General features: G+C 40.7%; 1 protein-coding gene across 1 annotated transcript in view; it reads right to left on the bottom strand.

Moving 5' to 3' along the window:
• Positions 1 to 22,092, bottom strand: part of LOC306982830 (kinesin-like protein KIF21A) — a gene marked incomplete at its 3' end in the record, with an annotated part of 103,926 nt that extends 81,834 nt beyond the window's left edge. The window contains exons 1-2 of the mRNA XM_079583280.1: positions 22,032 to 22,092; positions 7,736 to 7,958 (exon numbers count right to left, since the gene is read on the bottom strand). Of these exons, the coding sequence (XP_079439406.1) occupies positions 7,736 to 7,958; positions 22,032 to 22,072 (264 nt within the window). The 5' untranslated portion in view covers positions 22,073 to 22,092. The remainder of the gene's footprint in view (positions 1 to 7,735; positions 7,959 to 22,031) is intronic.
• Positions 22,093 to 23,535: the final 1,443 nt, after the last annotated feature.

Genomic DNA, 23,535 nt, shown 5'->3' with positions numbered 1-23,535 from the left:
TGTAACAGTAAGGATAGTAGCGGTAAGGCTAGTAGCGGGAAGGCCTGTAGCAGTAAGGATAGTAGCGGTAAGGCTAGTAGTGGAAAGGCTAGTAGCGGAAAGGCTAGTAGTGGAAAGGCTAGTCGCGGTAAGGCTAGTAGCGGTGAGGCTAGTAGTGGTAAGGCTAGTAGCGGCGAGGCTAGTAAAGGTAAGGCTAGTAGCGGTGAGGCTAGTAGTGGTAAGACCTGTAACAGTAAGGATAGTAGCGGTAAGGCTAGTAGCGGGAAGACCTGTAACAGTAAGGATAGTAGCGGTAAGGCTAGTAGCGGAAAGGCTAGTCGCGGTAAGGCTAGTAGCGGTGAGGCTAGTAGTGGTAAGGCTAGTAGCGGTGAGGCTAGTAGTGGTAAGACCTGTAACAGTAAGGATAGTAGCGGTAAGGATAGTAGCGGTAAGGCTAGTAGCGGAAAGGCTAGTCGCGGTAAGGCTAGTAGCGGTGAGGCTAGTAGTGGTAAGGCTAGTAGCGGTGAGGCTAGTAGTGGTAAGGCCTGTAGCGGTAAGGCTAGTAGTGGAAAGGCTAGTCGCGGTAAGGCTAGTCGCGGTAAGGCTAGTAGTGGTAAGACCTGTAACAGTAAGGATAGTAGCGGTAAGGCTAGTAGCGGGAAGGCCTGTAGCAGTAAGGATAGTAGCGGTAAGGCTAGTAGCGGAAAGGCTAGTCGCGGTAAGGCTAGTAGCGGTGAGGCTATTAGTGGTAAGGCTAGTAGCGGTGAGGCTAGTAGCGGAAAGGCTAGTCGCGGTAAGGCTAGTAGCGGTGAGGCTAGTAGTGGGAAGGCTAGTAGCGGTGAGGCTAGTAGCGGTAAGGCTAGTAGCAGTAAGGCTAGTAGTGGTGAGGCTAGTAGCGGAAAGGCTAGTAGCGGAAAGGCTAGTCGCGGTTAGGCTAGTAGCAGTAGGGATAGTAGCGGTAAGGCTAGTAGCGGTGAGGCTAGTAGCGGTAAGGCTAGTGGCGGATAGGCTAGTCGCGGTAAGGCTAGTAGCGGTGAGGCTAGTAGTGGTAAGGCTAGTAGCGGTGAGGCTAGTAGCGGTAAGGCTAGTAGCAGTAAGGCTAGTAGTGGTGAGGCTAGTAGCAGTAAGGCTAGTAGCGGAAAGGCTAGTCGCGGTAAGGCTAGTAGCGGTGAGGCTAGTAGTGGTAAGGCTAGTAGCGGTGAGGCTAGTAGCGGTAAGGCTAGTAGCGGTAAGGCTAGTAGCGGTAAGGCTAGTAGCAGTAAGGCTAGTAGCGGTGAGGCTAGTAGCGGTGAGGCTAGTAGCAGTAAGGATAGTAGCGGTAAGGCTAGTAGCGGGAAGGCCTGTAGCAGTAAGGATAGTAGCGGTAAGGCTAGTAGCGGAAAGGCTAGTCGCGGTAAGGCTAGTAGTGGAAAGGCTAGTCGCGGTAAGGCTAGTAGCGGTGAGGCTAGTAGTGGTAAGGCCAGTCGCAGTAAGGCTAGTAGCGGGAAGGCCTGTAGCAGTAAGGCTAGTAGTGGAAAGGCTAGTAGCGGAAAGGCTAGTAGTGGAAAGGCTAGTCGCGGTAAGGCTAGTAGCGGTGAGGCTAGTAGTGGTAAGGCTAGTAGTGGTGAGGCTAGTAGCGGTAAGGCTAGTAGCGGTAAGGCTAGTAGCGGTAAGGTTAGTAGCGGTAAGGCTAGTAGTGGTAAGGCTAGTAGCGGTGAGGCTAGTAGTGGTAAGGCTAGTAGCGGTGAGGCTAGTAGCGGTAAGGCTAGTAGCGGTAAGGCTAGTAGTGGTAAGGCTAGTAGCGGTGAGGCTAGTAGTGGTAAGGCTAGTAGCGGTGAGGCTAGTAGCGGTAAGGCTAGTAGCGGTAAGGCTAGTAGTGGTAATGCTAGTAGCGATGAGGCTAGTAGTGGTAAGGCTAGTAGCGGAAAGGCTAGTCGCGGTAAGGCTAGTAGCAGTAAGGCTAGTAGCGGTGAGGCTAGTAGCGGTAAGGCTAGTAGCGGTAAGGCTAGTAGCGGTGAGGCTAGTAGCAGTAAGGATAGTAGCGGTAAGGCTAGTAGCGGGAAGGCCTGTAGCAGTAAGGATAGTAGCGGTAAGGCTAGTAGCGGAAAGGCCTGTAGCGGTAAGGCTAGTAGTGGAAAGGCTAGTAGCGGAAAGGCCTGTAGCGGTAAGGCTAGTAGTGGAAAGGCTAGTCGCGGTAAGGCTAGTAGCGGTGAGGCTAGTAGTGGTAAGACCTGTAACAGTAAGGATAGTAGCGGTAAGGCTAGTAGCGGGAAGGCCTGTAGCAGTAAGGATAGTAGCGGTAAGGCTAGTAGTGGAAAGGCTAGTAGCGGAAAGGCTAGTAGTGGAAAGGCTAGTCGCGGTAAGGCTAGTAGCGGTGAGGCTAGTAGTGGTAAGGCTAGTAGCGGCGAGGCTAGTAGCGGTAAGGCTAGTAGCGGTGAGGCTAGTAGTGGTAAGACCTGTAACAGTAAGGATAGTAGCGGTAAGGCTAGTAGCGGGAAGGCCTGTAGCAGTAAGGATAGTAGCGGTAAGGCTAGTAGCGGAAAGGCTAGTCGCGGTAAGGCTAGTAGCGGTGAGGCTAGTAGTGGTAAGGCTAGTAGCGGTGAGGCTAGTAGTGGTAAGACCTGTAACAGTAAGGATAGTAGCGGTAAGGCTAGTAGCGGGAAGGCCTGTAGCAGTAAGGATAGTAGCGGTAAGGCTAGTAGCGGAAAGGCTAGTCGCGGTAAGGCTAGTAGCGGTGAGGCTAGTAGTGGTAAGGCTAGTAGCGGTGAGGCTAGTAGTGGTAAGGCCTGTAGCGGTAAGGCTAGTAGTGGAAAGGCTAGTCGCGGTAAGGCTAGTAGCGGTGAGGCTAGTAGTGGTAAGACCTGTAACAGTAAGGATAGTAGCGGTAAGGCTAGTAGCGGGAAGGCCTGTAGCAGTAAGGATAGTAGCGGTAAGGCTAGTAGCGGAAAGGCTAGTCGCGGTAAGGCTAGTAGCGGTGAGGCTATTAGTGGTAAGGCTAGTAGCGGTGAGGCTAGTAGCGGAAAGGCTAGTCGCTGTAAGGCTAGTAGCGGTGAGGCTAGTAGTGGTAAGGCTAGTAGCGGTGAGGCTAGTAGCAGTAAGGCTAGTAGTGGTGAGGCTAGTAGCGGAAAGGCTAGTAGCGGAAAGGCTAGTCGCGGTAAGGCTAGTAGCAGTAGGGATAGTAGCGGTAAGGCTAGTAGCGGTGAGGCTAGTAGCGGTAAGGCTAGTGGCGGAAAGGCTAGTCGCGGTAAGGCTAGTAGCGGTGAGGCTAGTAGTGGTAAGGCTAGTAGCGGTGAGGCTAGTAGCGGTAAGGCTAGTAGCAGTAAGGCTAGTAGTGGTGAGGCTAGTAGCAGTAAGGCTAGTAGCGGAAAGGCTAGTCGCGGTAAGGCTAGTAGCGGTGAGGCTAGTAGTGGTAAGGCTAGTAGCGGTGAGGCTAGTAGCGGTAAGGCTAGTAGCAGTAAGGCTAGTAGCGGTGAGGCTAGTAGCAGTAAGGCTAGTAGCGGTAAGGCTAGTAGCGGTAAGGCTAGTAGCAGTAAGGCTAGTAGCGGTGAGGCTAGTAGCGGTGAGGCTAGTAGCAGTAAGGATAGTAGCGGTAAGGCTAGTAGCGGGAAGGCCTGTAGCAGTAAGGATAGTAGCGGTAAGGCTAGTAGCGGGAAGGCCTGTAGCAGTAAGGATAGTAGCGGTGAGGCTAGTAGCGGGAAGGCCTGTAGCAGTAAGGCTAGTAGTGGAAAGGCTAGTAGCGGAAAGGCTAGTAGTGGAAAGGCTAGTAGCGGAAAGGCTAGTAGTGGTGAGGCTAGTAGCGGTAAGGCTAGTAGCGGGAAGGCCTGTAGCAGTAAGGATAGTAGCGGTAAGGCTAGTAGCAGTAAGGCTAGTAGCGGTGAGGCTAGTAGCGGGAAGGCCTGTAGCAGTAAGGATAGTAGCGGTAAGGCTAGTAGCGGAAAGGCTAGTCGCGGTAAGGCTAGTAGCGGTGAGGCTAGTAGTGGTAAGGCTAGTAGTGGAAAGGCCTGTAGCAGTAAGGATAGTAGCGGTAAGGCTAGTAGCGGAAAGGCTAGTAGTGGTAAGGCTAGTAGCGGTGAGGCTAGTAGCGGTAAGGCTAGTAGCGGTAAGGCTAGTAGCAGTAAGGCTAGTAGTGGTGAGGCTAGTAGCGGTAAGGCTAGTAGCGGTAAGGCTAGTAGCAGTAAGGCTAGTAGCGGTGAGGCTAGTAGCGGTAAGGCTAGTAGCGGTGAGGCTAGTAGCGGTAAGGCTAGTAGCGGTGAGGCTAGTAGCGGTGAGGCTAGTAGCAGTAAGGCTAGTAGCGGTAAGGCTAGTAGCAGTAAGGCTAGTATAGTAGCAGTAAGGCTAGTAGCAGTAAGGCTAGTATAGTAGCAGTAAGGCTAGTAGCAGTAAGGCTAGTAGCGGTGAGGCTAGTAGCAGTAACTTTAGTAGCAGTAAGGCTAGTATAGTAGCAGTAAGGCTAGTAGCAGTAAGGCTAGTATAGTAGCAGTAAGGCTAGTAGCAGTAAGGCTAGTAGCGGTGAGGCTAGTAGCAGTAACTTTAGTAGCAGTAAGGCTAATGACCGGTAAACGTTGGAAAATCCCATTCAAGTCACTGGAGCTTCTGCTGCAAAGTGAGGAGCCGTTTAATAAAATGCGATAACGATTTTCAACACGATGGACCTCAGAGGAAACGAGAAACATCATGAATCTGGACGATCTGCTGTTTGTCCTTTTGAAGCTCAGAACCTTAATCCAATCACTGAGTCAGTTTTAACCTCCACAACTGTAATTTTTTGCTACAGCTAACAGCATGCTACAGCTAACAGCATGCTAACCAGCCCGACACCTTTGAACCTGGAGGAGGAGCTTCTGATGGGCTGAGTCATGTCTGCTCTGTCTCTTTAAGAACCTGCCTTTAAAAGCAGCACCTTGTCTCTCACTGTCACTTCACCAGAAACCAGACCAGGCCACCTCCACGTCTGAGCTCCAGTCCTGGTTTAACCGAGTCCTGGTTTAACCGAGTCCTGGTTCTTTTCAAGGTAAGATCTGACATTAGTCTTTACATGAAGTGAATCTCTCCGGCCCTGGACCTTCCCTGGAGCTAGTTCCTGGAGCAGACCCCTGACAGGCTGAGCTTCAGCTTTGGGCTGAGTTTGAGGAGTTTGTGAAGTGGTGGATCAGGTCCAGCTGAGACCGTGAGCCTCATCTGGACCTGAGCGGAGCAGGACAGAGGAGGGTCGTCCCCACAGGTCTGTGTCTCAGGAGCCTTTGGAGGAAAGAACCAGAGAAGTGGCCAACAGGGGGCGCTCTGGGGCTACAGTTTACATGCAGATGATGCAGATGTTCTGTGCTGATCCTTCTCCACTGCAAGCGATTCAACTCTTACAAATGCTTTTGACACTGGTCAAGCTAATTTTTTGGATGCTATTTTCAAAATCCAAAAATCTGCCTCAAATGTCCAGCCTTCATGGCCGACATATTGAAAACGTAGATCAGTATAAGTACCTAGACTTGTGTTCTCTCTCGTTCACGTTTCACATTCAACATCTGACTGAAAAACTCAGATTGAAATTAGGATTATTTTTTCAAATTGGGTCCTCAGACATGATGGACCTCATGTCTGTGTGAAGCCTGATCTGAAAGCTCAGACCTACAGAGCAGGTGTGGGTGAAACCAGGTCAGGACGTGGCTAAATCTGACAAATGTGTGACTTTAGGCCTGTGGTGTTTCTCAGGTGCTTCCTCCCTCGTCTGAAGCACAATGTGTCGCGTCTTCACCTCCTGACCTTCACCTCCTGACCTTCACCTCCTGACCGCGCTGACCTCATCCTCTGTGTCTCCACAGTGATGGACCCTGCAGCTGTTCCGGTGCATGGGCGGATCCTTCAGGTGCTCAGTCCGAACCGGGACGGACTCAAACCCTGGGACTGTGGTCTGTGGAGCGAGACGGAGCCGCCGCCGGAGCTGACAGGCCTCCGTGAGCCACAGCGCTACCTACAGGCCATGAGGCGCATCAACACGGTCCACAGGGAGAAGGTCCGCTTCAGGTCGGACACAGCGGAGGCGTGTATGACCGGGACGAACGTCGTGTCGGTGATCGGGTGGACCATCGGGGGGCTCTGGCTGATGGTGCAAAACAGGGACGCTCTAACGATTATGTATATGATCTTGGGTCTGATGTCGTTATACTACGAGTTTTTCACGTTCTGGAATCAGCAGAAGAAGCGTATCCTCCGTCTGCTGCAGAAGGCGGTGGGCGGGGCTAACGCTCTGCTGTGGGAGGAGGACCTTCTGATTGGCTGTGAGGCTAACGTGGAGCTGCTCGTGGTGCGTGTGCCTCTGAGCGCCTGCAGGGGGCGCCTCGGTCACCGGTTCGACTCCGCGCTGAAGAAATACTCCTGCGCCTACGTCCTCAGCCTTGCTCAGCGACACAAGGACTCAGCCCCGCCCCCAGAGGAGCAGGGTCACCTGCAGGGGGCGCCCTGCTTCTGCCAGTTCGCACTCCAGAGGAAATGTTGTGGATGTTTCTGCTGAGTCTGAAGTGACAGTCCTGTTTTATGTTTTATGAAAGGCTTTGTGTTTGTGCTTACAAATAAACTTGCCTTAAATAAAATGAAGAGTAACTGCCTCAGAGACTGTATCGTTCTATTTCTCCACTTCTTGATCGAGGAATTCCTCTGTTTTTGTGTTTTTGAATTCATCCTCCAACTCTTTCCAGTATTGATCTGTTTTCCATGTTTCTCTTTTCTAACTCTCTCATGTCGTTTTTTTTTTGCCGTTTCCTTAACAGAGAATTAAAGGATCGACTTCCTCAGTTTCATTTTCTCTGGTTTTGCCTCAGTCTGGTGTGTTTTAGGTCAGTGTTTCTGGACTGGTTTAACCTCTTAACTCCCGCCTGAACCGAGAGGATCTTTTTCCTCACGTCAACAGATTTGTTTTCCATCATTTTTTTGTTGGATATTCAACTCATTTTTGTCATTTTTTTGTCATTTTTTGTTATTTTTTTGTTATTTTTTCGTCAATTTTTTGTAATTTTTTTGTAATTTTTTCCTCATTTTTTCGTCATTTTTTTGTCATTTTTTTGTAATTTTTTTGTCATTTTTTCGTCATTTTTTCGTCATTTTTTCGTCATTTTTTCGTCATTTTTTTGTCATTTTTTTGTAATTTTTTGTCATTTTTTGTCATTTTTTGTCATTTTTTGTCATTTTTTGTCATATTTTCATCATTATATTATTATTTTCTCAGCTTTTTTCCAGAAGCTTTTGGATTGGGGTAAAGCCAAACTGGAGAAAATGCTCTCGGTTCAGGTGGGAGTTAAGGGGTTAAAAATCCCCCAGAAAACGACTTTTAAAAGATCACGTCAAACATTTTTCTCTAATGTTGACGTGGAATAAACATTAAATAAGTGAAACTGTGCCGGATAACAGGGTTTATGTTCACCCTATCCCGGAGGCTCGTGTGGGCGGGGCCATGATAGTGCCCGCCCCTTTTCTCAAGTCAAAGTTAATGCTTTTTAATGTCATTTTCAAGGCCCCAAAACGAATGTAAATCCAACAAATGCAGGAAAAGAATCGTTTACAAACATCAAACAAAGGCCCCGCCCCTCACCTGTCCACAGGCCCCTCCCCCGCCCTGGCCCCGCCCCTCACCTGTCCACAGGCCCCTCCCCCGCCCTGGCCCCTCACCTGTCCACAGGCCCCTCCCCCGCCCTGGCCCCTCACCTGTCCACAGGCCCCGCCCCGGCCCCGCCCTGGCCCCGCCCCTCACCTGTCCACAGGCCCCTCCCCCGCCCCGGCCCTGGCTCACCTGTCCATAGGCGAGCACGGTGGCGTTGTAGCCCTCGAAGCAGCCGTCGATGAGCCTCTCGGTGCAGCCGCCGTAGATCTGCTCTTGGCTGGAGTCCATGTCGAACAGGAAGTCGAAGGTAAAGGCTTTGTCTCCGCCCAGAACCACCTGCGGCTCGGCGGGCGTGGCCGCCGTGCACACGTGGCAGCCCTCCATCTGCTCCCGCGGCAGCTGAGGCCGGATCCTGCGGCACAAGGACAGACTCAGGGCACGGTTTGTTTCCCCGATACCAGTGCTTTCGATACCGATACTTTTACTCAAGTGTCGTCCAGAAAACAGAACAATGATGTGGGAGATCTGCAATTTTTCGTAATTTTTTCATCATTTTTTTGTCAATTTTGTTTCAATTTTTTGTAATTTTTTGTCATATTTTTGTACATTTTTTGTACATTTTTTGTCATTTTTTGTAATTTTTTCGTAATTTTTTTGTCATTTTTTCGTAATTTTTTTGTAATTTTTTCGTCGATTTTTTTTGTCATTTTTCGTCAATTTTTCGTCCTTTTTTCGTCCTTTTTTTATTATTTTTTCGTCAAAAAAAATGGACGAATTTTTTTTGTCATTTTTTCGTCATTTTTTCGTCATTTTTTTGGCCTTTTTTTTTTTTTTTGTCATTTTTTTGTCATTTTTCATCATTTTTTCGTCCATTTTTGTAAATTTTGGGAATTTTTTCATCATTTTTTTGTCAATTTTGTTTCAGTTTTTTGTCATTTTTTCTTCATTTTTTGTCATTTTTTCGTCAATTTTTTGTAATTTTTGTAATTTTTTCGTTATTTTTTCGTCAATTTTGTTTCAGTTTTTTGTAATTTTTTCTTCATTTTTCGTCAATTTTTTGTCATTTTTCGTCAATTTTTCTAATTTTTTGTAATTTTGTGTTTCCCCGATACCAGTACCTTCGATACCGATACTTTTACTCAAGTGTCGTCCAGAAAACAGAACAATGATGTGGGAGATCTGCACATTCACAGGTTCATCTCTAGTGTCAGGAAATGTGGGGGAAATTCAATATATAGGAAAAAAAAATTACATGAAAAAAAAAGGAATAAATTGAGGAAAGAAAAAAAAAGAATTGGAGGAAATAGGGAATAGCACCAGTAATGAAAAAATAGTAAAAATGAAGGGGGGAAATTGGGAAAACAACAACAACAAAAAATGGCAATAAATAAAAATGGGGCAAACATTGGGTGAAGACAAAAATCTGGAGAAATTGGGAAAAATAAAAAGAATTAAAAAAACATTTATTTCCGCTGAAACAACCAAGACGGTCCCTGGACCATAGACTGTAGTTATTAACCTCTTAACTCCCGCCTGAACCGAGAGGAGCTTTTTCCTCACGTCATCAGAATTTTTTTCCATCATTTTTTTGTTGGGTATTCAACTCATTTTTTTGTAATTTTTTTGTCAAATATTTATCTTTTTTTTTGTCATTTTTTGGTCACATTTTTGTGATTTTTTTTGTCAATTTTTGGGGGATTTTTTTGTAAATTTTTTGTAATTTTTTTGTCACATTTTTTCGTCAATTTTTTCGTCAATTTTTGTAATTTTTTGCTACATTTTGGTCATTGTTTTGTCACATTTTTGTCAATGTTTTCTCACTTTTTTGTCACATTTCCATCATTGTTTTCGTCTCAGTTTTGTCGCTATTTTCACACCTTTTTTCCAGAAGCTTTTGGATTGGGGTAAAGCCAAACTGGAGAAAAGGTGCTCGGTTCAGGTGGGGGTTAAGGGGTTAATAGACTCCTCCGCCTCACTCCGCCCCTTTACCACAATCACCACGCTCGGGGGGGAAATCAGACTCCTCCTCCCCAGATCTGAAGCATGTGCCTAAAAAGGGCATGAGGGCGGGATCTTCCCTGTAGACTCCGCCCCTGTGTAACGTGCAGCTCCAATAACAGCACGAGACCAGCCTGGTTTCTTTAATTGTGCCGGAGCAACATCCATGTGATTTCTAATGGGAGACTAGTGGCCATGTGCAGGTACTACAGCAATGAAGAGAGAAGTTTTTTTCTTTTTCCCGATACCAGACTGGCATCGTTTAACGGCAGCCCTATTGTCAGCGCTCGATCTGCCTCCACTACGCAGGCAGATCGAGCGCTGAGCAGAGACTCAAAGATCCTTAACCTCTTACCACCCGCTTAAACCGAATGCCTTCTGTCCTCTTTGGCTATAGGCCTGTATAACACCTCATTTGAAAGCTAAGACCCACAAAACTGATCTTTTTCCTCACGTTGTTGCTGTGTTGGGTCACCTTTATGTTTTTTTTTGTATCACATTTTTGTCACATTTTTGTCATTTTTTGTCATTTTTTTGTTGAATTTTTGTTGAATTTTTGTTGAATTTTTGTCACATTTTTGTCATTTTTTTGTTGAATTTTTGTTGATTTTTTGTTGATTTTTTGTAGAATTTTTGTTGAATTTTTGTCACATTTTTGTTGATTTTTTGTCACATTTTTGTCATTTTTTTGTTGAATTTTTGTTGAATTTTTGTCATTTTTTGTTGAATTTTTGTTTATTTTTTGTCACATTTTTGTCATTTTTTTGTTGAATTTTTGTTGATTTTTTGTCACATTTTTGTCATTTTTTTTGTTAATTTTTGTTGCATTTTTGTCACATTTTTGTCACATTTTTGTTGAATTTTTGTTGATTTTTTGTCACATTTTTGTCACATTTTTGTTGAATTTTTGGTGAATTTTTGTCACATTTTTGTTGAATTTTTGTCACATTTTTGTTGAATTTTTGTCACATTTTTGTTTACATCCTTGTTTTCTTCTCATTTTTTGTGGCTGTTTTGGTGCTTTTCTCCCAAGAAGCTTTTTGATTGGGGTAAAGCCAAACTGGAGAAAATGGGATCCGTTCAGGCGGGAGTTAAGAGGTTAAAGAGACTAATAGCTAGAATCTGCACATGTTTCGCTCGACTCCTGAAAACTAAATAAAAAGTAAAAGAAAAGACTAAAAACATGTGAGTTTCAGTTTGAAAGAGCCTCATGTCATTGTAGCTGATTTTCCTCTGCAGTTCTTACAGTGACCACAGGATGGAGACAAACAGCTGCTGCAAAACCCAGTCCAAAAGTCATCACAAAAGAAGTAAAAGTCATAATCTCCATTTATGAACAGTTCACTAAAACTCTTATTAGAACAGATTTTATTTTTTTTCCAATATTTGTTTCTATTCATTGATGTTTTTATTGGTCTTTAATTGTGTTTTTATTGTGCGTTTGTGTTTTTAACCTCTTAACTCCCACCTGAACGGATCCCATTTTCTCCAGTTTGGCTTTACCCGAATCTAAAAGATTCTTGGGACAAAAGCAAAAAAAACTGAGAAGAAAACAAGGATGTAAACGCGACAAAAATGTGACAAAAATTCAACAAAAATTTGACAAAAATTCAACAAAAATTTGACAAAAATTCACTAAAAATGTGACAAAAATTCAACAAAAATGTGACAAAAATTCAACAAAAAAGTGACAAAAATTCAACAAAAAAGTGACAAAAAATAAAAAAAAAAATGACAAAAATTCAACAAAAATTCAACAAAAACGTGACAAAAATTCAACAAAAAAGTGACAAAAATTCACCAAAAATGTGACAAAAATTCAACACAAATGTGACAAAAATTCAACAAAAAAGTGACAAAAATTCAACAAAAAAGTGACAAAAAATCAACAAAAAAGTGACAAAAATTCAACAAAAATTCAACAAAAAATCAACAAAAATTCAACAAAAAAGTGACAAAAAATCAACAAAAATTAAACAAAAATGTGACAAAAATTCAACAAAAAGTGACAAAAATGAAAAAAAAAAAAGAAAAGAAAAAAACATACAAAAGGTGACTCAACACAGTAACAACGCGAGGAAAAAGATCAGTTTTGTGGGTCTTAGCTTTCAAATGAGGTGTTACACAGACCTACAGCCAAAGAGGACAGAAGGCACTTGGTTTAGGCGGGGGGTCAGAGGTTAAACACTTTTTATCTGTGGATGTGTTCGAGGAAAAGCAGCCGGAGCCTCGGAGCCTCTGACGGACAGAACCAGACTGTGTTCAACAAAAGGACATTGTTTTGTTTGAGACAAACAGAGAAACAGAGACACGGCTCTGACGACGACGGTTCACCCTCAGCGGGAACAGGAGCACGAGTGTTTCACAGTTAGAAGGTCCCGGGTTCGACTCTCATTATCCAGAGTGTTGCTGATACCTGGAGATATTTTTTTTCTAATTCATGCAGTTCTTATATTTGAAGAGTTTCGTGGCGCTAGGCTAGTGCATTTCTATGGTATCAGCTAGCCTGCATTAACCCCTTAACTCCCACCTTTTCTCCAGTTTGGCTTTGCCCCAGTCCAAAAGCTTCTGGTAAAAAAGCTGTGAAAATAGCAACAAAACTGAGACGAAAACAATGAAGGAAATGGGACAAAAAGGCGAGAAAACATTGACAAAAAGTTCTGAAAAATTGATGAAAAAGTGGCAAAAATGTCACAAGAAATTGATAAAAAATGACAAAAATGTGACGAAAAAACGACAATAAACGACAAAAAAAGAAAAAAAAAAGGGGAAAAAATGACAAAAATGTGACAAAAAATGACCAAAAAATGACAAAAAAAATGACAAAAATGTGACGAAAATGTGACAAAAATGTGACAAAAATGTGATAAAAAATGACAAAAAAATGACAAAAAAATGACAAAAAAAATGACAAAAATGTGACGAAAAAATGACAAAAAAATGACAAAAATGTGACGAAAAAATGACAACAAAACGAAAATAAACGACAATTTTTTTTTTTTTTAATGTGATAAAAAATGACCAAAAAATGACAAAAATGTGACAAAAATGTGATAAAAAATGACAAAAAATGTGACAAAAAATGACAAAAAAGTGACAAAAAAATGACAAAAAAATGACAAAAAATGACAAAAATGTGACAAAAAAATGACAAAAAATGACAAAAATGTGACAAAAAAATGACAAAAAATGACAAAAATGTGACAAAAAAATGACAAAAATGTGACAAAAAAATGACAAAAAAATGACAAAAAATGACAAAAATGTGACAAAAAAATGACAAAAAATGACAAAAATGTGACAAAAAAATGACAAAAAATGACAAAAATGTGACAAAAAAATGACAAAAATGCGACAAAAAAATGACAAAAAAATGACAAAAAATGACAAAAATGTGACAAAAAAATGACAAAAAATGACAAAAATGTGACAAAAAAATGACAAAAAATGACAAAAATGTGACAAAAAAATGACAAAAATGTGACAAAAAAATGACAAAAAATGAGAAAAAAAAAGACAAAAAAAATGACAAAAATGTGACAAAAAATGACAAAAAATGTGACAAAAATGTGACAAAAAAATGACAAAAAAACGACAAAAAAATGAAAAAAAATTGACAAAAAAGTTACATAAATGAGTTGAATACCCAACAAAAAAATGATGGAAAAAAAAGTCTGATGACGTGAGGAAAAAGTTCCTCTTGTTCAGGCGGGAGTTAAGAGGTTAAAACAGTGTGACCCACAGAGCACCTGAGTCACTTCTAACACCAGACTAACCATAGAAACGTCTGTGTCCATAGAATCATGTTTGGAATATAACTGACCTGCATCACATTTTGAGGGACTATTTTCTCTCAGATCACTCCACCGCCGTGTAGCTTATACAACCACGAAGCTGATGCTGCTCAAATATAAGGTATTTTATATGACTCTATGGACACAGAGGAGGGGGGAGGGGGAAGTGTCTTGCCCGAGGACACAACCACAGCCTCTGCTTCAGGAATATCGTCCCGTCAGCAGCGGAGCCGGAATCTCCACGAGTCCGAAAGAGTCTAAATGTGGAGCGTCTGAAATAGAGTCACTGCTCCACATTCACAAACAGCAGAGGCTTCTCAACCCGCGGCCCGGGGCCCACACACAGTGAGGGACTAAACATCCATCAGGAGTTATCAAAGTCATGTTTAAGGGGCTGATGTTTTTATAGAGATACAACTGTTTCCTCGTACTTGATTCATGACAAATGAACTTTAACCCCTTAACTCCCGCCTGAACCGAGCACAGTTTCTCCAGTTTGGCTTTACCCCAATCCAAAAGCTTCTGGGAAAAAGCAACAAAACTGAGACGAAAACAATGATGGATATGTGACAAAAAAGTGAGAAAACATTGACAAAAAAGAGATGAAAAATTGATGGAAAAGTGGTAAAAATGTCACAAGAAATTGACAAAAAAATGACCAAAAAACGACAAAAATTTTATAAAAAGTGGACCAAAAAATGACAAGAAATTGATTTAAAAAAATGACGAAAAAATGACAAAAATTTGATAAAAAATTGACGAAAAAATGACCAAAATGTGACCCAAAAAAATGACAAAAAAGTTACAAAAATGAGTTGAATACCCAACAAAAAAATGATGGAAAAACAATCTGATGACGTGAGGAAAAAGCTCCTCTCGGTTCAGGCGGGAGTTAAGAGGTTAAAGGCGCCGCTTAGATTTTTTCAATTTTCTGTTACTGGAATAAAATGTGTTTTGTCCTTTAGTATCTGGTCAAAGCAGACATTTATCCAAAAAACACTGGTTCTAAAGCCTTTGAAACAGTTATAAAATGTCCATTTTTCACTGCATTTTTACAGTGAAGTGACTGACGTTGCAAAAGCAGGAGGAAGTTTGAGATGAGTTTGTACCATCAGATGTAGCCACAGGTTTCGCTCCTTTAAGAATGTTTGGTCGACTCTTAGAAGCTAAAGTAAAGAAGAGACTAAAACATGTGAAAGAGGCTCATTTAACAACAAACATGAAGCACCAGAAACAACAGCAACATTTTCTAAATTCCAAACTTTCTTCACATTTTTTCAAATTTCTTTACAATTTTTCACTTTACTTTTCAATTTTTGTCCATCGTTTAATTTTTTTTTTTTTTTCCGATGCCCCATTTTTTCCATTTTTTTTTTTTTCCTACTATATTTTTTCCTGAATTTATTCCCAATTTCCCGATTTTTCCCACAAATGTTCAGAATTATTTTTCTACATTTATTCCACTATTTTCTTCCCATTTCTTTCCAAATGTTTCCACACTTGAACTGGACGTTGTATTTACAGATCTTCCAAACTGTGACGTGTCGGCCTGTGGAGACTCACTACATGTTTATAATGTTTATAATGTTTATAATGTTTATAATGTTGAAATACAGTCGGGGAAGGAAACTTACATGGAATTTACATCGACTAAATCTAGAAAAACGTCAGACTAAACCAGGTCTAAACCAGGTCTAGAGGAGCAGGGACAGATATAGAGCGAGTTCTTTTTAAAGCCGCGCCGTCACTGGCTCCTGTTTAACCTCTGACCTCTGACCCCGAGGCTGAACTTGAATGAATAATAACCTGGATGTTCCGCAGTGCGGCTTTAACGGCGGGAGGTGGATCCAAATCCTCCGGTCCTGCAGAGACCGGACAGAGACCGGACAGAGACCGGACTGATCCCGGACTGATCCTGGATCAGCCGATGAGGCCGGACTTAATCCCCCAAACCCGACTTTAGGAACATCACTCACATACGCGGAGCTGCTAAACACTCATCTGTCTCCAAACTACGACTTTTCAAAATTTTGACAAAAAATGACCAAAAAAAAGACAAAAAATTGACCAAAAAATGACAAAAAATTGACCAAAAAATGACAAAAAATTTACCAAAAAAAAAAAAAAATGACCAAATAAATTGACAAAAAAATGACACAAATTTGACCAAAAAAACAATAAAAGAAAAAGAAAAAACTAAAAAAAAAAATGCCAAAAAAATTAATTTAAAAAATGACAATAAAGTTGAGTTGAAAACCCCCCCAAAAAAGATGGAAAAAAATGTGATGACGTGAGGAAAAAGATCCATTTAGATGAGTTTTGTAGCTCTTAGCTTTCAAATGAGGCGTTACACTGGCCTACAGGATTTGGGTAAAGCTGAACTGGAGAAAATGCTCTCGGTTCAGGCGGGAGTTAAGAGGTTAGTACAAAATAAAAACGGTTTCCAGGAAGTAACTATTCATTTCGGACTGCCTGGTTTCCACGTGGCTAAAGACGGGACAAACCTGCAGGAAGGGACAAACGAGGAGGTATCCGGGCAAGGCTCACAGCTCAGCCTCACAAGCCTCTATTGTACAGATGTTCTGGACGTTCACTGGGGAATAAAACTGATTATTTCCTAAACGCTCTTCAGATTTTTAAGTTCTGTTCAAAAAAGAAAAGGCTTAAAGCAGCACTACGTAACTTGTTTCCGTCGTCCCTGTGGGGCTGATACACGTGTTAAAGGGATGACATCGCCCCCTGGTGTCTCTGGACAGAAAACCACAATTGCAGCTTTCCTGCCTCGGGTCGGAGTCACCAATACACACTAATGGAATCACGCAGGAGAAGCTAACAGGCTAACGGGCTAAGCTAACTGTGGGCTAGCGTCACTTAAACAGTATTTACAGATAAACTATGATCTTATTGTGTAATAACAACCTCCCTCTGTCCCTTTGTCTTTGTCAACAAAACAAAACATGTACAACGCGACCTCGACTCGAGACACAAACGTGACGAGGAGCGATGAGGTCCAGAGGAACCGCTTTATCCTCGCCAAGATTTTTCATTTTATTAAATCATCTTATTTATTAACCTCTTAACTCCCGCCTGAACCGAGAGCGTTTTCTCCAGTTCAGCTTTACCCAAATCCTGTAGGCCAGTGTAACGCCTCATTTGAAAGCTAAGACCTACAAAACTCATCTAAATGGATCTTTTTCCTCACGTCAGCACATTTTTTTCCATCTTTTTTGGGTGGTTTTCAACTCATTTTTAAACTTTTTTGTCATTTTTTTAAATCATTTTTAATTATTTTTTTTGTCAAATTTTCGTCATTTTTTTGTCATTTTTTTGGTCATTTTTTGTCAATTTTTTGTCAATTTTTGTTATTTTTTTGTCACTTTTTTGTCAAAGTTTTCTCACTTTTTTGCCACATTTCCATCATTGTTTTCGTCTCAGTTCTGTCTCTATTTTCACACCTTTTTTCCAGAAGCTTTTGGATTGGGCTAAAGCCAAACTGGAGAAAATGTGCTCGGTTCAGGTGGGAGTTAAGGGGTTAAAGGCAGATGATGTAAACCAAATACAGGATTCTGATGACATCATCACTACGAGACGAAGAGGAGCTGTTTCTGACGGACACGGGTCGATGTGAAGAACTGCAGCGAGAAGAGGATTAAACATCTCAGAGGAGACGAGACTCACTCCAGCCTCCAGTCTCCACAAACACAGACATGTGCGGTATCCACGTGTAGCTTGAAAGGCCGAGATCACGCAGGCATTTAAGGGACTCAGGCTGGAGACTCGAGCTGGAGACTCGAGCTGGAGAGATTTTTTTGTTATTTTTATGTCATTTTTTTGTTAATTTTTTGTCTTTTTTTTGTCATTTTTTGGTCATTTTTATGTCATTTTTTTGTTAATTTTTAGTCATTTTTTAGTCATTTGTGTCATTTTTTGTTATTTTTTTGTCATTTTTTTGTCATTTTTTGTTATTTTTGTTATTTTTATGTCATTTTTTTGTTAATTTTTTGTTATTTTTATGTAGTTTTTTTTTGTTATTTTTTGGTCATTTTTATGTAATTTTTTTGTAAATTTTTAGTCATTTTTTTGTTAATTTTTAGTCATTTGTATGTAGTTATTTTGTCATTTTTTGTCATTTTTTAGTCATTTTTTTGTTAATTTTTTGTCATTTTTATGTCATTTTTTTGTTAATTTTTTGTCATTTTTATGTCATTTTTTAGTCATTTTTTTGTTAATTTTTAGTCATTTTTTAGTCATTATTTTGTCATTTTTTTTGTCATTTTTTGTTATTTTTGTTATTTTTATGTCATTTTTTTGTTAATTTTTAGTCATTTGTATGTAGTTTTTTGGTCATTTTTTGGTCATTTTTATGTCATTTTTTTGTTAATTTTTTGTCATTTTTATGTCATTTTTTTGTCATTTTTTTGTCATTTTTTGGTCATTTTTATGTCATTTTTTTGTTAATTTTTAGTCATTTGTATGTAGTTATTTTGTCATTTTTTGTCATTTTTTAGTCATTTTTTGTCATTTTTATGTCATTTTTTTGTTAATTTTTAATCATTTTTTAGTCATTATTTTGTCATTTTTATGTCATTTTTTTGTTAATTTTTTGTTATTTTTTTGTCATTTTTTGGTCATTTTTATGTCATTTTTTTGTCATTTTTTTTGTCATTTTTTTGTCAAATCTTTGTCAATTTTTTTGTCACATTTTTGGGGCTGGAGACTCGGGCTGGAGGTTGTGTTACTTAAAAGGTTTTGTTTTCGAGGTGCAGCTCTTGGATTGGTTGAGCACTTTCCTTGGTCATTTTATACTCACTACTGCCACCTCAGGTCACATGTGTAACTGCAGCTTCTACATTAAGCTCGTGCATGACTGTAATTCGGACCAAAGGAACACGTAGGGAGGAAAACACTTAGTTTGAACATTTTTAAACTCCGTATAGTCCCTTTAAGGTCAGGTGTTGCTGATTATGGTGAACAAACACTTTCCAAAGATGTTGTTAGCATTTGGCCTCTCCCAGTTTATTCCTATGGCTCCAAACAGGTGAAGTTAGAGGCGACCGAGCTCCTCCATGTTTAAACACAGTCACGTGATCCAAGTGTAATTACACAGAATCAAAAGAAAAGAAACATGTAAACCCTGTATTTGGTTTACGTCATCTGGCTTTAACCCCTTAACTCCCGCCTGAACCGAGCACATGTTCTCCAGTTTGGCTTTACCCCAATCCAAAAGCTTCTGGAAAAAAGCTGTGAAAATAGCAACAAAACTCAGACGAAAACAATGAAGATGTGATAAAAATAAAAATGTGACAAAAAATGACTAAAAAATGACTAAAAAACAAACAAAAAAATGACAAAAAATGACAAAAAAATAACAAAAATGGCAAAAAAATGGCAAAAAAATGACTAAAAAACAAACAAAAAAATGACAAAAATTGGCAAAAAATGACAAAAAAACAAACAAAAAAATAAAAAAATGACCAAAAAATAAGAAAATGACAAAAAAATGACAAAAAAATGACAAAAAAATGACTAAAAAATTGGCAAAAAATGACAAAAAAACAAACAAAAAAATAAAAAAAATGACAAAAAAATAAAAAAAATGACAAAAAATAAAAAAAATGACTAAAAAATGACTAAAAAATTGACAAAAAATGACAAAAACACAAACAAATAAATGACAAAAAAATGGCAAAAAAATGACCAAAAAATGACCAAAAAAAATGACAAAAAAATGACTAAAAATGGCAACAAAAATGGCAAAAAAAAAAAAAAATGAAAACAAATAAAAATAAATGACAAAAAATGAACAAAAAAATGACAAAAAAAAATGACAAAAAAAATCACCCAAAAAAAAGATCATTAAATGACAAAAAATGACAAAAAAACTAACAAAAAATGACAAAAAAAATAACAAAAAATGGCTAAAAAATGACAAATAAATGACAAATAAATGACAAATAAATAAAAAAAAATTATAATAATAAAAAAATGACAAAAATAAATGACAAAAAAATGACAAAAAAATTATAATAATAAAAAAATGGCAAAAAAAAGGGCAAAAAAAATAAATGACAAAAATATGACTAAAAAAAAAAAAAAATGACAAAAAATTACAAAAAAATGACAAAAAGAAAAAATATATATCAGTCACCCATTCACTCTCGTTCACACCAGTGCCTGTTTGCCTATATTTTTTATACAGAACAATTTCATATTTCAAGGGACGGTTGGCAACACTGACCGTAATCCAAATATGGTCATTTCCTTTGTGGTCACGCATCCACAGGACCACACATTTAACCACACATTTAACCACACATTTAACCACACATTTAACCACACATTTAACCACACATTTAAAGCTGTTGTTCAGATTTAAAGCTGCATTACAGGAGGCCCCGCTCCTCGTGTGACTGTGGGATCTTTGTTCGGACTCTGAGCTGCAGCCGCTGCGTAATCCTCTTACGGAGCAAAATATCAGCTTTTACTGCATCAGCACAAACACGCAGTAACAGCATGCAGTACAAGTACAAGTACACAGGGCCAGTACTGCAGTAGAAAACAAGGAGAGCAGGGTTTGAACTGTCATGAGAAAACACAGAGAGACTCATGTCAAAGCTTCTGGACCAGAGGAACGCCTCATTTGAAAGCTAAGACCTGTGTAAGATCTGGAGGTGGGGGCAGGAAGCTGCTGTTTTCTGGTTCTGGTTGTCATTTTTTTGGTCATTTTTTGTGTGTCTTTTTTTGTGTGTGTGACTGAGCGCACACGTAAAGACCAGACAGGTACACATGAACTCGTCTAAGCTCAGGTAAGAACTGTTCCTTTAACAAGTAAGGATTAAACACCTCAGAGTCGCGTTAGACGGTTCTAACGGCCGACACAGTGTTGTTCCTCCTGCATTATAACGTCTAACGCGGCTCCTCGTTGTTTAATCCGCTTATACCAGGGTCCCACAAACGCAACATTTATAATACATGTGTTTTTCATTGACTAAAGTCACTAAATCTGCCAGACTACGGGACTATTTTGTGTGGGTTATTAGCCGGTCACTGAAGGCTGGTCTCAGAGCGAGTCATTCTCCGCAGCTATTACGAGGATCTCAGTCAGGCTCAACGACACAACATCAGCACAGAATCACAACACAACAGGACTAACCCGGAAACACTTTTGTGTGAAAAAAGGACAAAAAAAAGACAAAAAAAAGACATAAAAAACGACAAAAAAGACAAAAAAACGACAAAAAAATGTCAAAAAAGACAAAAAAGGACAAAAAATGACAAAAAATAACAAAAAAATACAAAAAAATGACCCAAAAATGACAAAAAATGACAAAAAAAGACAAAAAAATGACAAAAAAATGACAAAAAAATGACTAAAAAATGTCAAAAAAAAATGACAAAAAATGACTAAAAATGACTAAAAAAACCGACTAAAAAAATGACTAAAAAAATGACCAAAAAAATGACAAAAAAAAAGACAAAAAAATGACTAAAAAAGATTAGCTAGCTAGCTCAACCAGCTCAACTGTTTATGGAAACAGCTGCGGTGGAGTCGCTCACACCTGGGCCCCCCCAACTCAAACTTTTATGTTTGACTTTACTAATCCAGACAAAGATGCTTCAATGCAGGATCATTTTATGTACGTCTGAAAATGATGAATAGCCTTAACCGTTTCCAATAGAAATGTAAAGCTCATATGTTATTAACAGTAGCTAACCTAGCTGCTCACTCTCCTCTACAAACATTTAGCAAACACTAAATCCATCTCATACGTTCCTGTCAGTCACTAATTACGCCTTTATCTGACTCAGCTGTGTCAGGCGTTGCTATGGCGACGCCACAGCGGAGTGACATCCCAGTGATTTAACTACCGGACTACGTGTGCGGTTACACCAAAATAATGCACCAGCCAATCAGAGTCCAGTATCACCCAGACCAGGGTGTAATAGATCATAAACAGAACCTTCTCCACAAAGACTCAGAGCTTCACTGATGCAACGTCAGGCCCGGGGGCCAAATCCGGCCCTCCATCATGAAGCCTCTGGCCCTCAAGATGATTTTGAGGAACATTATTACCCAAATCAGAGCTCAGATGGCTGTTAAAAACCTCTGACCCCTCACTCTAACCAAGCACAATATTGTTCCTCTGCCTCAGGTTCTTCCTCCTCTCGTTCCTCTGATGAGACACGTTTGTTTGTTTCTGACTCGTCATTTCAGGAGCAGAGCCTGAAGTCCAGGAGCCTCGTCCTGCGTCACAGCATCAGTGACGAGTGTGGGCAGAGTGAACCGGGATCCACCCCGAGCAGCAGCAGGGGCTTAATTTAGCACAAAAGACTATTTCAAAACCAGACCGGCCTCTCAGAATAAATCTGGGCCAGCGCTGAGGAGTCACCGCGGAGTGAAGCCAGAACCCTGCTCGATTTGAGTAAAGCAGGTCTGCCATTCAGGACAACATCGTAATGATAAACACACATTCTGTTTAGCTCAGCTTTGTAGGTCTTAGCGTTCAAATGAGGCGCTGCTCTGGCCTGTAGGACGTCACCTTTCAGATTTGGGTAAAGCCGAACTGGAGGAAGTGCGCTCGGTTCAGGCGGGGGTTAAGAGGTTAAACTATGAGCCGGAGCTAAACCCGGGGCCCTGCGGTTGTCATGGTGATGCCAGATGTCCAGCTTCAGGGCTCGTGCGTCTCACTCACCTGAGGGCCACGCGCACAGAGCTGTCGTCCGCGTTCATCATGTCTCCTCCTCCTCCTCCTCCTCCTCCTCCTCCTCCTCTTCCTCCTCGCGCGGGTCGGAGCGAAGATCCACCGGAAAGAAGCCGAAAATGGAGGAGGTTTTCAGGGTAAATCCATCAGCGGCGCGGCCGGGGATGGAGCTCCACAGGGCGGCTCCAGGGGCAGAGCTGCGGCCGGGGATGGAGCTCCACAGGGCGGCTCCAGGGGCAGAGCTGCAGCCGGGGATGGAGCTCCTTAGGGCGGCTGTAGGCGCAGAGCTGCAGCCGGGGATAGAGCTCCTCAGGGCGGCTGTAGGCGCAGAGCTGCAGCCGGGGATGGAGCTCTTCGGGGCGGGTGCGCAGCCTGGCAGTGAGTGTCCTCCGGAGCCGGTGTGAGAGGGGAGTGATGACGGGACGGGACGGGAGGGGGGGGGGGGACTGGAGGGGTTGGGTTTTCAGGGGAGGGGGACGTACGCACACGCAAGGACGCACGGCACGAGGGGCAGCCGCAATGCGTCCCACGCCCCTCTCCGCTGCGGGGTGACGTCATGGCGTGGAGAAAACAGGGACTTTTATTATTTTATTAGCAGGTCCCGGAAAAACATGAGCCCATCTGTGGATCCAAGTTTAAAGCTATTGATCCGGGACAGCGTGAAGGTCACGACATGTTAATTACACACATTTAAAATAAACAAATTAATGTTCTGTTTTCTTATATGTTGGTATCATGAACCTGAAAGTCATTTCCACTTAACCTCTTACTCCCCGCCTAAACCGAACGCCTGCTGCCCCCTCTGGCTATAGGCCTGTGTAACACCTCATTTGAAAACTAAGACCCACAAAACTGATATTTTTCCTCGCGTTGTTGCTGTGTTGTGTCACCTTTTTATGTTTTTTTAAAATCACATTTTTGTTGATTTTTTGTCACTTTTTTGTCGCATTTTTGTCACTTTTTTATTGAATTTTTGACAATTTTGATTTATTTTTTGTCAATTTTTGTTGAATTTTTGTCAATTTTTTGTCATTTTTTGTTGATTTTTTGTTGAATTTTTTGTTGAATTTTTGTTGAATTTTTGTCACTTTTTTGTTGAATTTTTGTCAATTTTTTGTTGAATTTTTATCAAATGTTTGTCGAATTTTTGTCACTTTTTTGTTGATTTTTTGTCACATTTTTGTTGAGTTTTTGTCACTTTTTTTTTTATTTTTTGTAATTTTTTGTTGATTTTTTGTAATTTTTGTTGATTTTTTGTCCATTTTTTGTCATTTTGTCATTTTTTTGTTTAATTTTTGTCACTTTTTTGTTTAATTTTTGTCACTTTCTTGTTTAATTTTTGTCACTTTTTTGTTTAATTTTTGTCACTTTTTTGTTTAATTTTTGTCAATTTTTTGTTGAATTTTAGTCAAATTTTTGTCACTTTTTTTTAATTATTTTTTGTCACATTTTTGTTGAGTTTTTGTCACATTTTTGTTGATTTGTTTTTTGCTGC

This window comes from Gobius niger, assembly GCF_951799975.1.
Source record: "Gobius niger genome assembly, contig: SCAFFOLD_36, whole genome shotgun sequence".
In the NCBI taxonomy this organism is placed as follows: Eukaryota; Metazoa; Chordata; class Actinopteri; order Gobiiformes; family Gobiidae; genus Gobius; species Gobius niger.
This window is presented reverse-complemented; position numbering and strand designations above follow the sequence as displayed.